At 39.6% G+C, this 17,546-nt stretch overlaps 1 protein-coding gene across 3 annotated transcripts in view; it reads right to left on the bottom strand.

The window, feature by feature from the left end:
* The window catches only part of DUSP8 (dual specificity phosphatase 8), a 163,805-nt gene that overhangs the window by 45,660 nt on the left and 100,599 nt on the right, over positions 1-17,546 (bottom strand). Inside the window, exon 1 of one of the 3 annotated variants that reach the window (XM_070765045.1) lies at positions 2,929-3,112. The exons of the other annotated variants lie outside the window; for them this stretch is intronic. Coding sequence (XP_070621146.1) covers positions 2,929-3,046 — 118 coding nt within the window. The 5' untranslated portion in view covers positions 3,047-3,112. Of the gene's footprint in view, positions 1-2,928; positions 3,113-17,546 lie in introns of those variants that run through there. 3 annotated transcript variants of the gene reach the window in all.

Raw genomic sequence — 17,546 nt, 5'->3', positions numbered from 1 at the left:
TATCATTTTTGTATTATCCAGGGGCAGAGAGAATGTCCCGCATATTTCTCTTGCCGTCTCACTGCCTTTCCTTGTGCAAGCCAGGAGAACATCTGCTGTTTTACCATGACCTTTTAATGGCAGATAAGAGAGATTCTGGGGGGGTGGGAGGGAAATATATAAGCTGCTCTTATGCTCTTCAGAAGCTGCTTCTTCTGATACTGTGCTTTCAATGGCTTTAAAATCTCACACCAGACTCCTGTTTAAAGGCTATTAATGCAGCAATAAAGACTTACTAGATCTCTGCTATCTGGCTGCTTCAGTGTGCTGGCACATTTTATTTTATTTTATTTATTTATTTTGTCCAATATACAATGAAGGTTTTAGTGGGTATATATCTATATACATATAGTATAATACATGATGAAGGTTATAGAGGAGATACTCATAGTAAAATATATCTATGAAAGAATAGAAAAGAAGGTATAGTAATAGAACATATCAATGAAAGAATAGAAGAAGAGATATAGGAATAGAAGAAAGGTATAGGAGATATAGGAGAGCAATAGGACAGGGGACGGAAGGCACTCTAGTGCACTTGTATCTCTGTGTTCCATGCTATCCATGTTCGCTTTGCAGCACCACAGTTCAAGGCTCATCCATTTGTCCAAGTCAGGCTTTTTTTGAAAGCAATTCCATATTTATTCCTTCCACACATCATTATCAATATATCTTTCTCTGTTTTGGTTTCTAGGTGATTTATCCATACTTATATACTACTTAAAAAGAAAGACCAGTTGTTTCCATTTGATAGATTAGAAATTATTACTCCTTAATTATCCCAACGTGGACCTGAAAGGATAGGAAACCTAATTTCATCAGTGCTCCCAAATGATATCCAAATGACAATGTCATCTTTCATAACTAAGCATAATAAGCGTTTTCTTCCTAAGTGCATAATTTTCCTCTTACGGAGAGAAAATGTATGCCAGATGCAAACAGATGTGATTCTATTATTCAGAAAGAATAACCTAGGATAGTGTTTACCAATGTGATGCCCTCCAATGGTTACAGTAAGAGTTGTAAACCAGGAAATCTGAAGAATATCATCTGTATTAGGAAATCATTTTGGTTCATACAGAATGCCCAACAGGTAATTTCAATTATATGACAAAAAATTAGAAAGAGGTGTATAACAGCTCTCAACTTGTCATATATTTTTCTGAGTTTTTGCCCACTCTATTCTACTTTTTGACTGCAAAGGCTTATATAACCAGTAAATCAGTCTGAAAATGCAATAATATGAAATAGCAATAACCTTGAAGAATCATTGTGTTGCTGATCCAGATTTTCCCTCTGGTTCATGTATTTTACTTAGACCAGCTTTACAGGTTCTAAGTAGAGAAAAATGTGTCATAACCACAAATGACTTATTGCTAATGACACCATCTCTGAGCTATGCCCTTCCTGACATGTTAAAAAACAGACAAACAAAAAAGGTCAAGCACTGTAGGAGAATTTCCATTTTTGTCAAGAGTGATGGGAAACTCTCGTCTCACCACTTGGTAAAGTAGGTCACTCTCTACCTCTTTAAAAGGCTGCTTTCCACCCCTTTCTGCAAATAATAATCTATTGTGGACATGCTGAGGAATCATTCTGGAGAACAAATGTTATCAGTTCACAGGAAGAAAACAAAGAAAATGTTCTGGGTAGAAAGATGAGGATAGTTAACACAGGATCTGTTGTTTCTCCCATCTACCCCACCCTCCATCTGCACATCCTTTTTGACAGTGACCTCTAAAGAAGAGAGTACAGGAGATAGAGAACATGTGGTGGATTACATAAGAGATCTGTTTTCCTTCTCTGATCTTTCCTTTGCACTTCTGTTTTAACGTGTTTCCGTCAATTACAAAATTAAGCTTGCTTTTGGGGTGGGGAGTCCCAGCCTCCTTAAATCAAAACCTAAAAGAATCCTGGTCACTAAATGCCCACTGGATCTCACACAGCCTTCTTATGGCTAACAGCAACAATCAGCACATTTCCCAAAATGTTTTATTTTATTTATTTATTATTTATTTATTTTGTCCAATGCACAATACATATTGAAGAGAACAGATGTGTAGTAATATATATATAAAGAAAAGGATAGAAGAAAAGATATAAAAATAGAGGAGAAGATATATGAAAGGAAGAAAAGATATATGAGATAAAGGAGAGACAATTGGACAGGGGACGAAAGGCACACTAGTGCACTTATGTACGCCCCTTCTTCTTACGGATAACAGCAACAATCAGCACATTTCCCAAAATGTTTTATTTTATTTATTTTTTATTTATTTTGTCCAATACACAATACATATTGAAGAGAACAGACATGTAGTAATATATATAAAGAAAAGTATAGAAGATGTAAAAATAGAGAAGATATATGAAAGGAAGAAAAGATATACTGTATTATATATGAGATAAAGGAAAGACAATTGGACAGGGGACGAAAGGCACACTAGTGCACTTATGTACGCCCCTTCTTCTTACAGCTAACAGCAACAATCAGCACATTTCCCAAAATGTGGGTGTGCGTGCATGCGTGTATATTATGCATTAGATATACACGTATGTTTATTTTGCCAAACAGTGCCAACCCAATTCAGACGGTATTTTTTCAAGAAGGATATTGGAGCACACTTAGGATTGCTGACCGTAGCTTGCATTTTGCATGCCCAAGGGAACAATGGGCATTTGTACCAAACCACCACATACCTAATGCAGAGATACTCTCCCAATCCTAAAAGTGCAAGATGTCAGCTTTCAAATCCGCCTCCTTCCCCAGCACACAGTCCATACTAAGGAAGCTCTCCATGCCCTCCTCCCTTCCTGCCTCCATTCACTTTTCATGCACACCTCTGCTTTTTAAAAAAAGGGGGGGGGGTAATAATCTCGGAGACCAACCTCGTATGTCTCTGCTTTCCTTCATTCGCCTGACCCTGATTTTCAGCTTCATCTGCCCCTTGTGCATGTCTGGCCAGGTCTGGTCCTCAGAGGAAGCAATCATAACATCCAAAGGCATCCAGGCAGCTGGATTGCGTCTTTCCCAGAGTTATCTCCTGCCCTCCCCAAACAACAGCTGCTGATGGGGGGGGGGAGAAAGCCTCCTCTTTCCAAAAAAAGTGGGGGGGAGAGAGAGAGCCCGAAGCACCCGCAGATTCAGCTTTGAGGAGAAATTAAAAAGGGAAAGAGGAAGGTTATCGGACAAAAATATTTCTCCTCCTCCTCGGCAGGATTATTTTCCTCCTGACTTCGCCCCTTGTGTATGCGCAGTGCCAACTCCGGGGAGCCTGAATGAGCTCAGCACATGAGCAACAGCCGATCCACCAAGGAGCAGTCATAGCTAACGGGTCAGGCATGCAACCACATTCCTTACTCAGCACACAGACATGCAGTTTAACTCAAGAGCTACGCTATTGGCATATGGTTTGCTCAGCTGCTTAAAGAGACAACATCCCTTTTTCTTCCCTCCTCCTCCCCCCCTCCCTCTGATTCCCTCAGCTCTTGTTCCAAAATGCCACAAACAGCAGCTGGTAAGGGCAGGACAAATAAGCCCAAGTCTCTTTAGCTCTGACAATTTAATATATTTGTAGCGATACTGGGAGCGTTTGAGCGTGGTGCAGTTCAGCTAATCCATTTGCTGCACGTTCCAAAGCACAAACGAAAGCGTGGCGTAATTGTCTACTAGCTCGCCTGGATGAGTCCATTCAAACTAATAGCTTCCTGTATACTCTTTAGTGCTATTATTTATGATTTTTTTTCCAAACAAAATACCACCTTTATTATTTTTATAATTAACTCAAGGTGGCAAACATAGCTAATACTCCTTCCAATCTCCTATTTTCTCCACAATGACCCAGTGAGGTGGATTGGGCGGAGAGAGAGTGACTGGCCCAGAGTCATCCAGCTTTCATGACTAAGGCAGGGCTAGAACTCACAGCCTCCTAGTTTCTAGGTGCCTTAAATCATTAGCATTTTCCAGCTGTACAATACAGAGTTCCCTCGATTTTCACGGGGGATGCGTTCCGAGACCGCCCGCAAAAGTCGAATTTCTGCAAAGTAGAGATGCGGAAGTAAATGCACTATTTTTGGCTATGAACAGTATCACAAGCCTTCCCTTAACACTTTAAACCCCTAAACTGCAATTTCTCATTCCCTTAGCAACCATTTAGATTATTACTCACCATGTTTATTTATTAAAGTTTATTTAAAAAAATATTTATTAAAGGCGGACGAAAGTTTGGCGATGGCATATGACGTCATCGGGCAGGAAAAAACGTGGTATAGAGAAAAACCCCGCAAAGTATTTTTTAATTAATATTTTTGAAAAACCGTGGTATAGACTTTTCGCGAAGTTCAAACCCGCGAAAATCGAGGGAACACTGTATTCGATTTTTCCTCTCTGTCACAAATCTTAAATTCTGCTCTGCACACAGGTGTACTGTCTACCATCCCATCCCTTTTCCAATTATAGGAGTGTTGAACTAATTTATCCCAATGTGTTCAAACATTCCAACAGCTATAATCAAGTCCTTCATCTTTTTTCTCCTTTATATTCCAAAACTCTGTACTACATAATATATATTGAAAACAAGCTGCTATTTGTTCCAGGACAATGAGAGCATAATTTAAACAATACAAGAAAAAAGAAAAGGAAGCAGGAATGCTGGTCTGGATATACTCTAAGTTGGGGAAGCATTTGAGCCCCAACTGCATTTTCCTTTTAGGGCACTTTTCATCAAGACACAAACTGAGGCAATGAATTATCTCCCCTCTGGCTCATTTATGAGCCCCATCCAGATTGACTTCCTTTAAAATACACAGGTGGAAATTTAAAGATGCATTTAGAAGTATGCAGTGAAGGGCTACCAAAAATTTTACTACCACACTGTGGGCGTGGCTTATGCAGGATGCCCTGCATTTTCTTTCAACATCTTTCAGTGCAAATTGGGTGCTCTGGGGTGGAGCTCTATTTTTGCTACCCCACTGCATTTCTCCCCGACTGGGCAGTAGCCCACCCTTGGAAGTATGTTACCTACATCTAGCACAGTGTTCCTCAACCTTGGCAACTTGAAGCTATTTGGACTTCAACTCCCAGAATTCCCCAGCCAGCAAATGCAGGGAATTCTGGGAGTTGAAGTCCAGATACCTTCAAGTTGGCAAGATTGGGAAACACTGATCTAGCAGTATGAACTGAAGTCTATTCACAGATAGACACAGATAGATTGATTGAGATTATTAACCCAAATCTTCTCAAACAAATCTAATCTAATAAACAATACATTCTGCATGAAAATTCATATTTAATGTACTGTGAATCATCTTAGCATGCCTCAAACAGAAACTCATCAGGTGTAGAACATGACTGGGAACAGTCACCTACCACACCAGTAGTAACCCATCCCTGACTGGAAGGATTGCCACCCTATAGAACTTTAGCCCTGACTCATTCATCCTCAATCTAAGTCCAACCTGAAAGACCAAGGTCAATTCTCAATACCTGGATTTACAAAGGGCCCAACATTCATTCATTCATTCATTCATTCATTCATTCATTCATTCATTCATTCATTCATTCATTGGATTTGTATGCCGCCCCTCTCTGTGAACTCAGGATGGCTAACAACAGTGGTAAAAACAGCATGTGACAATTCAAACATGCCAAGCTATCTCAGCACAAAAAGATAAACAAAGTCTAGACTGACAAGTATGTATCTGAGAATACAAAATGGCTTTCAACACTAATTCCTTGATTTCTCAAGATTGAGATTGGGATATTTGAGGTACAGTACTTCTACTCTTAATTTAATCTAAAAATATTTCTATAAGTAATGGACTGATATATTTATCAGCTGGTATCTTATTTATTTTATTTATTTAATTCAACTTCTACGCCTCCCAATCCCAATGGGACTCAAACATCTTTATCTGAGACTTATTCTCAGATGTGCTTATTAAAAAAAGCAAAATATGAAGTCATTATAAAAAAATTGTTAAGATGTTGTGCCACATTTGTGGAATAGCACTCTTATTATTCTATTTCCCCCCTCCAGTTAATATAATCATCCATCTTACCATAGTCACCCTGGGCAGTTATGAATGGATAAAAATACTATACAAAATAACAGGGGGGGGAAACCAATATGTAAAATATTTAATGACAATCAAGGTAAAATCCAACCTAACAAACTAGAACCTTCTATGGGCTCCAGCTAACTTATTTAGAGATTTATTCAAGTCTTTAAATATTTTGGAAATCTGGCAAGGTTGAGTCTCTATTATGTATGGGAAGAAAAATTGTTCATATTTATGATATGAATACAAGATCATTCCAAAGATAGCAAGTATATCATAGCATCTTATCTAAAGTTAACAATGTATTAAAAGACCTGGAGTCTTTTGTCCAATTGTTAGTACTAGCTCTAGTCAGAAATTAAGTATTACTGAACATATTTTCAATAAAGAGAGACCCAGATTCAGATTTGCTGGCATTTCTGTAAAGCAAATGACAAACTCTTTCTTTAAACTGTGCAGTTAATAATGGCTTTGGATGATAAAGAATTAAAGGGAGACTAATATAGATCTATTTCAAGCTCTTTAGCTCTCATCAGCTAGCCATACCCTTCTAGGCAAGGCGAGCAAGCTAATTTCGAATCCTAGAAGGGAGAGCTAAAGAGCTGATGAGAGCTAAAGAGCTTGAAATCGATCTATATTATCTATACTAGTCTCCCTTTATTTCCTTATCAGTTCTTTGTAAGTCACTCTGGCATATCTAGATAAGATTGGAAGAACCTGGAAAATCTGTACAGTCCAACTTTCCCAACGTATTACCTATATCAGACTTTCCGAAGGTCAGGAGGGAAGGAGAGCATTTTAAAAGAGTGCTTAGAGTGCAGCACCGCAAGCTACTGGCTGCAGTTCGGCAGTTCAAATCTCACCAGGTTCAAGGTTGACTCAGCCATCCATCCTTCCAAGGTGGGTAAAATGAGGACCGAGATTGTTGGTGGCAAATATGCTGACTCTATAAACTGCGTAGAGAGGGCTGTAAAAGCACTATAAGTCTACGTGCTATTGCTATTTTAATGTCTAGAGGCAAGCTTCAGAGGGGCCACACTTTCCAGGTGTCCACAGATTGCCATTCCAGAGAAAAGGACCTGGAGTTAAAAGATTACAGAAGAAGGAGGAATAACATTCTTTACCAGTCATAGTTGGAACATGAAATGTTCAATTCTGGATAAGGTTCGGGATTACAAAATTCAGTGGATTTCAAGCTGGCTGAAGCATAGACATCAGAGAGTTATTGTTAATGGCGAGTATTCTGAGCAGAGACAGGTTACAAGCGGTGTGCCACAAGGGTCTGTTCTGGGTCCTATTCTTTTTAATATGTTTGTGAGTGACATAGGGGAAGGTTTGGTAGGGAAGGTTTGCCTATTTGCCGATGACTCTAAAGTGTGCAATAGGGTTGATATTCCTGGAGGGGTCTGTAATATGGTAAATGATTTAGCTTTACTAGATAAATGGTCAAAGCAATGAAAACTGCAGTTTAATGTTTCCAAATGTAAAATAATGCACTTGGGGAAAAGGAATCCTCAATCTGAGTATTGCATTGGCAGTTCTGTGTTAGCAAAAACTTCAGAAGAGAAGGATTTAGGGGTAGTGATTTCTGACAGTCTCAAAATGGGTGAGAAGTGTGGTCGGGCGGTAGGAAAAGCAAGTAGGATGCTTGGCTGCATAGCTAGAGGTATAACAAGCAGGAAGAGGGAGATTGTGATCCCCTTATATAGAGCGCTGGTGAGACCACATTTGGAATACTGTGTTCAGTTCTGGAGACCTCACCTACAAAAAGATATTGACAAAATTGAACGGGTCCAAAGACGGGCTACAAGAATGGTGGAAGGTCTTAAGCATAAAACATATCAGGAAAGACTTCATGAACTCAATCTGTATAGTCTGGAGGACAGAAGGAAAAGGGGGGACATGATCGAAACATTTAAATATGTTAAAGGGTTAAATAAGGTTCAGGAGGGAAGTGTTTTTAATAGGAAAGTGAACACAAGAACAAGGGGACACAATCTGAAGTTAGTTGGGGGAAAGATCAAAAGCAACATGAGAAAATATTATTTTACTGAAAGAGTAGTAGATCCTTGGAACAAACTTCCAGCAGATGTGGTAGATAAATCCACAGTAACTGAATTTAAACATGCCTGGGATAAACATATATCCATCCTAAGATAAAACACAGGAAATAGTATAAGGGCAGACTAGATGGACCATGAGGTCTTTTTCTGCCATCAGTCTTCTATGTTTCTAAGAGTTGGGAATGTGGAAAACTATTACTATACCAGAGAAGGCTCCGGACAACTCCTAGTAAATTGGCTGTATAAAATAATTTCATTACTGGCAGATACGAAACATTCTAGAACGGGACTGTCAAACTCCGGACCTGCGGACTGGATGCATCATGCGCCAGCCACACCCACACCCGGTTTAGCAAAGGGGGGGGGAATCCTAATACGTGACATGACATTGTGAGTTTGACACCCCAGCTCTAGAAGTATTAATCAGTGTAAAATATTGAACACAGCTCTTTTGGTCAAGGAAACACTGTTTTTAAAGGACAAAAGACAAACCCCACACCAAGAGCCTACATTTTCCAAGTATTGTTGATTTTGTAATTTATACAAATTGTAGTGTGAGGCCTACAGGTGACAAGAGGGCCAAATAATGCTGATAAAGCTACTAGCCCTTATGGTCACTTCCATGAGAAAGCCTATCTTTCCTTTCCTGCAGATTTCCAAGTATTTATTAAGCAAGGCTTTGATGCTTTCTAGTTCCATTTATGAATCAAGCTGGGGGGGGGGGATAACTCCACCCCGGATTACATGCAGTAGATAGGATGATTTGTCTCTTTAAATCCAGATATTTACAAGGACAAGAATCCAAGGTTGAACTGCTTAATGGTAGTTCAGTGTTTTTCCTTAGCAGTGACATCATTCCAGATGAAATAATCAGCACTGAATAAACCCTCCCTCCTCCCTCCATGATTAGAACCAGTGTTCTAATGAGACCTGTTATTGTAACAAATGTGGGGTTGATTATTGTCAGCTGTGGGTTGGGATTTAGAGAAAAAAAGGCCAAAGGGGGGAAAAAAAACCCTAACCAGGAAAACAAAGTCACTATTTAAACAGTGGGAGTATATGGTAACCCAAGATGCTGTCCCTCCTACTCTCAAATTTATCTGGCTTCACTTATGAATCAATATGTTAAGTCACAGTCCTACTATGAAACTCATTTTTAAGTGGATCAATACAATTGCTACCAAAAGTTTTAACCAGGAAAAAAAAATAAAGCAAACCTGCTTCCATTCTATTCTTGAGAATTGATTTTGGATACTATTTCCAAATAGCCCTCAAATTCCATGTTGACATTGTGACTGAGGCCTTTTATGAAAAAAATCCACCAACTTTCCAAATTCACAAAACTGTTTGTGATGATAGATTGTCTGGTCTATGGGTGTTTCCCCTAAAAAAAAAACCCTTGTTCTGCAAATATTATAGTTTTGATAGGTGGAGATGACGGGATATGAAGCCATTCCGGTTAGGAATGTATTACGTATTGCATGGCAAAGTTACTATTTCCTTCCTTGAAACAATAATTTTCTTTTTTTTTCCTTAGGAAAAGAGAAGAGAGTTTTATCAAAAATAAAGGAGAACATGATGTCAGCTTGGCCAATCCGAGGATAATTTCTTACACTATTATTCCCTAAATTCCCCTTTGTCTTTCAGAAATCAACAACAGAGTGACATCATTTGTTTCTTTAAAAAAATAAAACTTTCTGTGTTTTCAGTCCTGTGTGGAGTATTCCTCCACTTCTCCTTTCCTCATTTTTTTTGTTCTTGATCCAATTGTTACAAAAGCTGTAGGAGAAGAAAGTGGGTGGCAGTGCATTCCAAAGAATAATTATAGAATCAGGAAAACAAGTTTTCTGATGATAGCATTACCAAACTCAATGCCAGAATGCAAGCCTGGAATACAATTCACCAACCACATGACCTGGCCCTGTTTTTCCTAAAGGGAGCACACAGAAACATCTACAATTTTGGCTTGTAACTACAGCTTAATGGCCAGCCACTTTGAATGAGTTTCCAAGCCCTGCCAGCAAGCATAGCCAGCCATCCTTCTTCACACTTTCTGTCCTCTACAGTTCTAACTCAAATGGACAAGAGGATTGAATGTGCCAATAAGAAAACGTGTATCTGTCTACTTGGTAGGTCTCAGCCTGAAGAGCCAGGAAAAGAAAGTAAAGAAGGGGGGGAAAATTGCATTTTCCCCTGGAATTCTTCATATAGACATCCTTCTCTCAAAGGTGCTAGGAAGAAAAAGACAAGAGGAATGGGAAGAAAGAAAGAAAGGAAAGAAAGAAAGAGGGACAGAGGGAGGGAGGGAAGGAAAGAAAGAAAGAGAGGGAAGAAAAGAGAAAGTGAAAAAGAAAAAAGAGAAAGAGGGAGATGATAGAGAGAGAGAGGGAGGGAGGGAGGGAGGGAAAGAGAAAAAAGAGAAAGAGAAGGAGAAAAAGAAGAAAGAAAGTAAGAAAGAAAAAGAAAGAAAAAGAAAGAAAAAGAAAGAAAAAGAAAGAAAAAGAAAGAAAGAAAGAAGGATGGATGGATAGATGGAAATCAATAAATTGTACAATTCTTATATAGTATTCCCTGAGACGTTCAATGGAAGTGGGAAAACAGGGTAGAGTGTTGGCACCTTTGAACTATGTGTTGGAGAGCACGCCTGCGAATACCACGGATAGCCAAGTAAACAAATTGATGGATAACTAATCAAACTAACCCATAGTTTTCACTCAAAACAGTAATAACCCGGTACAATTTACCCTTTTTATTCAAATTACCATATTATCACAGAGGTCTTCAAACTTAGCAACTTTGAGACTTGTGGACTACGCTGGCTGGAGAATTCTAGGAGTTGAAGTCCACAAGTCTTAAAGTTGCCAAGTTTGGGGACCTCTACATTACCTAAAGATTCAGGACTCTGGGAAAAGCTCTAATGCTTGGAAAGGTCAAAGAAAAGAGAAGAAGAGAACTACCTGATGGGGGATAGACTGAGTTATAGTGGCAATGATGACTGCCTTCAAAAGAACAGGTTAGAGACAGATTGTCAATGGAGAAAAATCTATCGGTGGGTCAGTAGGAATTGAAAGGACCCGATGGCACATATAATCAATCAATCTTTTAATTTATAGAACGAAGAATATTAAGGTTAATTGCAAAGCCACTGGCATTCTACTGACACATATTTGTCTTGGAGACCTATTACATTTCACTCTCTAAGTCAATCCAGGATTCTAAGAAAAATTGAAGAGCTGACCTGCTGAAATATGCCTTAAATAAGGCAAAATGCAGTAAGTTCTAGCCAAATGTTTCCCTCTGAAATTCAAAGCAGACTGAGCCTATTATGGCTATTAACTTGCTACTCAAAATCATGAGTCACTTCTTCACCTTGGATAGGAATAAGTCTTCTTCAAGACTATGTATCATTTATTACTATAAGAATCCAAGACACAATATGCTAATCTGACCAAACAGATAACATTTGTGTCTTCTTCTTTTTTTAAACGAATGATCTAAAATATTTGCAGAAGCTTTCATGGGTATTAGCATGACTTCAGACCACTGGACAGTGCAAGCCGGCAATTTTCCAAAACACAGTTGAAAACTTGCAATTCAGACAAATGAAACAAATAAATATTGAATGGAAAGAACTTCACTTAATAGCCTTTAATAAAAGAACTGGCTGTTCTCCGGGCTGGCTCTCTGAATAGACAAATCTATACAAGCGCATTCAATTCCAGGGTGCCCTGCCTCTCCTGAGTTCGCTTCTATGTAATTTCCAAGACAGGAAACAAGTAAGCCTTTATTTGCATAAATAAATAATCATTTGTATCTTGCTGCTCAATGGTAAGTCTTCTGCTGTAAAGGCAATATTGCAATATGATGCTACTGAAGTGAAGCTGGCATTGTTAATGATTATTGTAATGAAATTCCCAGAATTACATGTAATTTGGGGCCTAGTCATTCAAGATAGTACAAATTTCGTTTCCTCTTAGATTAGGAAAGGATAGTAATAGTGACAACACTTAGACTTCTACACCACTGGTTCGCATAGCAAGTTTCACGCACACACTTGCTCCATTCTCATACAATTTTGCTTTCGTGCATGCTCAGTAGCAGGATTCAGGCCGAAACACAGCTGAGGACCTGATCAGCTGTGCTTTGGGCGAAGAAATAAAAGTCACTATTAACCCAGGGGCAGGCAGCAGTGGAAGAAGCTATCCAAATACTGAAAAATTCACCAAAAATTCCCCCCAAAAGATGGCGACGTCCACAGATCAGCACCGATTGAACCAAATCCATGACGCCATAATCACGTTAACAATGGGTCACTAACGGTTTGGGCAATCTGATCCAAAATGGGAGGAACCCACCCCTGACTTCATAGAGCTTTTACAATCCCTCTCTAAGCGGTTTCACAGAGTCAGCATATCGCCCTCCAACAATCTGGGTCCTCATTTTACCCACCTCGGAAGGATGGAAGGCTGATTCAACCTTGAGCCTGGTGAGATTTGAACTGACAAACTGCAGTTGACGGTCAGCGTGAAGTAGCTTGCAGTGCTGCACTCTAACCACTGCGCCACCTCGGCTCCCTAAGGTTGGAGAAGCCAACCTTTAAAATTATTGTTGGAGCTTCTGCTTACTTTATAGGAGTTGTTTTATGGATGTCTCCTTTTCTCAATGGTTTGCTGAACAAACCATAGTGAATTGTATCAAACAGTGTATTTTGCAGGCTCCCCAAGCCCCTCTGATTTCCTTCAGCATGTTTTATAAGCATTTCTAAATGATGCTTATATCTTTCCCCAGCTTCAGCCACCATAGCAGTTTCCTCTCCTAGCCACTGCTCACAATTTTCTCACAAGTGGTGAACAAAGGTATGTGATACATACTGAAAAGCTTTATTGCATGGATATAAGGATTTCCACTTGGCATGAAGGTAAAGGCTTTTACTGTTTCAGAACTCAAGAGCAGCATGGCGCCGAAGGGGAAAACCATTTTTGATACTCACTGATCGGCCGGAGAGGAGTACTGCCTGATTCAAGTTGTTCTCCCCCGCCCATAAGGTCCCCAGTGTTTCTAGAGCATCAACATAATTGCAGGATGGCTGCAAAGTGCTTTCTGAGAGACGGTGGAGTGGAAACAGTGCAATGGGAAAGTGCACTTTGTCAAACACCCAGCTGAAGCGGCACTTAGGATGCTTCTGCAGAGCATCCTACATTCAATTTGAGACACTTATCAAGGAACAAGGTTAAAAATAATAAAGCAAGCTACACCCTACTTACTTACTTTTAAAAAAAACCATTTGTCCCAAATCCTACTAGTAGGGTTTCCATGGAAATTCAAGAGCTTGTTTTAGACCAAGGATTCCATCCCCCCCCCATCATACCTCCCCTTTAGTGTAATCTTAATATCCACTACTCCCCTAAAAATCCACACATCAAAATGAATTAAAAACTACACACCCCTGGACCGTTGTCTGCATCTCCCAAGGGAGTTATACCTCCCAGTTTTGAAAAATCTAAGGATTAAACTTTTCAAGATATCTGGATTAGTGGGAGTCACTGATTTCTTAATTTTCAAAGGATTTTAAAGAGGTTTGATACTTTGAGCCTGGGTTTTCCAGTGGTTAATATCAACCCCAGGGTCAATGGGACTATCCATTCCTGCTGTTTCGGTTGCTGCTATTATGGTTCGTCGTGCAGTCAGCCCACATAATAATCATCTTCAATATTATTGATAGAAAATTAATTTGTTTATAAAATAAATGGATCTTGCATCTTGAAGCAACTTAACACATGCCATTATACATAAAGCCCCCGAAATGAGTAATTATTTAGAATATACTAGAGTGTAAGAAAAATTCCCCAGACCAAGAGAATAAAAGCTAAAAATCTTTATTAACAACATGATATATAACATAGAAACATATATCAAACATAACATGAACATAAACATAAACAAAAATTCTCATATGAGCATAAAGTATCATAAAGGGACCTGGAGAAGTCATGGGAAGAATACCCATGAATCTCAGAAGGTAAAGTACCTAACTACAAGAATCATCTTATATAGAATTTTTATGTCACCTTGAAGCAGCTTAACACATGCCATTATACATAAAGCCCCCTAAATGAGTAATTATTTAGAATATACTAGAGTTATACTAGAATCATTAACCTTAAAAACGCCACAAGACTCTTTATTTTTGATGCAAAAGATAAAAGTATTACCCAACTGTTGTGATATTTTTACTAACTTCAGGGATACCCCAGAATTATTTCCATTCCTTATTTTTGTCTTTTATTTGTAAGTCATTGTTTGGTTCAATCTCAATGAAATTAAAAAATGGGTTTAGGAAACAGTTTGTTTACTTGCAGTAAGTCACACATTTCTAGACAGAGCTAAACTATGCCGGCAGAAATAGGTAGTTCTTGACTTACAACAAGTCAAAGACTGTTCGAAGTTATGATGGACTCAAAAAAAAGACTGCCGAAGTATGCGTTCACGTGATCACATTTCCAACCCTTGCCAACTGGGTTTGCATTTATGATCAATTGCAGCATAACTCATATGCTCACATTTTGTGACATTTTCTTGCTGAAAAACGGCAAAACTGTCCATTGGATAAGCTAGATTCAGACTCATGACCACTTGATTGGCTTGATGGTCAAACTAAAAACAATCGTAAAATTGACTCCAGTCATGTGATGGTTCAATTAATGTCTGCAATAATTTGCAATCAAAATTCCAGGCCCAATTGTGATTGTAAGCTGAGGCCTACATGTGTATGTTCTATAGCTGTGATGGCGAATCTACAGCACGTATGCCACAGATGGCACACGAGGCATTGCCCTATGTCAGTGCCACTGCGCACGCGTGCACTAGCCAGCTGATCTTCAGCCTTGAAGAAAGCCATTTTGCCCTCCAGAGGCTCCAGGGAAGCTTCCCTGAAGCTTCTGAGTGCAAAAAGAAAAAAGAAAAAAAAGAAGCCCAACTGGAAAAACGTTCAGAAAAACAGACTTCCAGTTTGCTCATTTTTTGCATTTGGGAAATTCAGGGAATCTTCCTGAAGCCCCGGAGTGCAAAAAACAGCACAACGGGCAAACCAGACGTCTGTTTTTATGAACTTCTGGTTTTATTTATTTATCTTTTTAAAAATTTATTTATCAGATTTGTATGCCGCCCCTCTCCGTAGACTCGGGGCGGATAATAATAATAATAATAATAATAATAATAATAACAACAACAACAACAACAACAACAACAACAATAATAAGACAATATAAACAAATCTAATATTTAAGTTAATTTAAAAACCCTAATTTAAGAAACCAATCATACATACAGACATATCATGCATAAATTTTATAAGCCTAGGGGGGAGGGAAAGTCTCAATTCCCACATGCCTGATGGCAGAGGTGGGTTTTAAGGAGCTTACGAAAGGCCATTTGTTTGGCCATTTTCCCACCATTTCAGACTTCAGTGAAGCCTGTGTGCATGTGTGGAGTTGGCGGGGAGGGATTGTGCACATGTGCAGGAGCAGCATGGGGTGTGTGTATGCATGGAGGGGAGGGAATGTGTATGGGCACATGAGCGCATGCTAGCACAAACACACACACCCTCTGGCATGTGAACCAAAAAAGGTTTGCCATCACTGTTCTATAGTATCTTCAAAAACAGAAGGCCTCAAGGATTTGTGCCTCTGCCAAAGATTGCACTCTACATCTCTACATAGCATTGTCCTATGGTAGAGGCATGCTGAGTCTTATCTGCCGCGACACGAGCCTTTGCCCTAGCTTAGCTCTAATGTGCATGTGCACGCCAGCCAAATGATTTTTGGCTCATGCCAAGGTCTGGTAGTGTGTTTTTGGCTTCCGGAGGGCCTTCGGAGCATAGGAGAGGGAATTTTCACCCCACAGGCTCCAGGGAAGCCTACTGGACCCACCAGAAGTTTGGAAATGGGCAATTTCCAGCCTCCGAAGGACGTCTGGGGGTGGGGAAGGCTGTTTTTGCCCTCCCCATGGATTGAATTATGGGAGTGGGTGTTCACATGTGTGTGATAGCAGGTGTGCATGAGGAAAAAAAGGTTTGCCATCACTGTTCTATTTACTATTTACTATTGAATAGGGTTATATTCCTCCCAAACCCCTTAGTCATCCACATCTAATTTCATCAGCTACCAAACTGAACTTGAAATCAATACAGAGGACAAAGGATGGCAGCATCTTGTCTCATAGAAGAACCAGACAGATAGGTAGCCCAGATTCAATGCTTTCTCTTCACTTTCTAATCTATATTCTCCTCTCATGCCCGTTACTACACAGCTTTCATAATAGACTCCAAACAAAAACACCCATGGCCTCATTCTGGATGTTCAAATAAACTAAATACTCTGATGTAACCACTTCAACCATTTCCTTTACACAGGTATGTATACTGGAGCCTTCTTTTGCTTCGTTTACCAGGAATCATTAAGCAAACCAGCATAAACAAATGGAAATGTTAGATGGCCTGACACAAATATTAGCTCCTGATGAGTCGGATGAGTATATTTCTCCACAGCTGAGTGTAGCAACCCTTCCTAAGTATTTTATTTCCTGGCTCTCTTTCTCTCTCTCTCTCTCTCTTTCCCTCCAACTGTCCCTCCTTCCCTCTCACTCTTTCTTTCACACACACTTCTGTATCTCACAAGAGGGAGGGGGCGGAAAGGCTGACTTGCCAAGCGTATAGAAATAGAGTGGAAATAAAATCGGCATGCATGATATGGCTGTGAATGACACAGGCCTGCTACACAGGCCTGCAGAGCTGCAAGCGGTCTGGGATTTGGGCCAGATCTGTCCAAGGCAATGTGCTTGCAGACGAGCTGGGAGCAAGGAAGAGATCTCTCATCAATTACTGCTGTGCCACATTCTTTCCAAATAATGAGTGTAAATGGATGCTCCAAATTTAGAAAGAAGGCTGGAAAAATCTAAACATTCTTCTCAGAATTGGTACAAACTCAAGAGAGGGGAAGATGAGCTCACAAGTATTTCGGAGCCAGATGAAAAGCTCCAGAAAGGAAATGAGAGGCCTTAGACCAGGTCTCTGATTGAGAGAAAGAAGGAAACGCACGCACGGTCTCCATGCATCAAAAGCAGCTTTTTCAAATCACGCGTATACGGTAGAATTCTCCCTAACCCGGGTATTGAACTGTTGCAAAGCCCCCTTTTCCCCTGAAATAAAACTTGCTCCTAGGGATACGCAAGATCAAGCTATATTTATTTTGACCCTTTCGTCAAATATTTCCATGCCACTGACTTATTTCTTTATTGCATGCTAGCAAGCACGTAGGCACATAGGAATTCAATTTCATCAGAATTGTTACAGTACCGTTTCATATATGGCAACTTTCAGATGTATAG

The sequence above is a fragment of the Erythrolamprus reginae genome, chromosome 1, assembly GCF_031021105.1.
Source record: "Erythrolamprus reginae isolate rEryReg1 chromosome 1, rEryReg1.hap1, whole genome shotgun sequence".
Lineage (NCBI taxonomy): Eukaryota > Metazoa > Chordata > Lepidosauria > Squamata > Dipsadidae > Erythrolamprus > Erythrolamprus reginae.
Note: the sequence above shows the minus strand (reverse complement) of the source record. Positions and strands in the feature narration are given on the sequence as shown.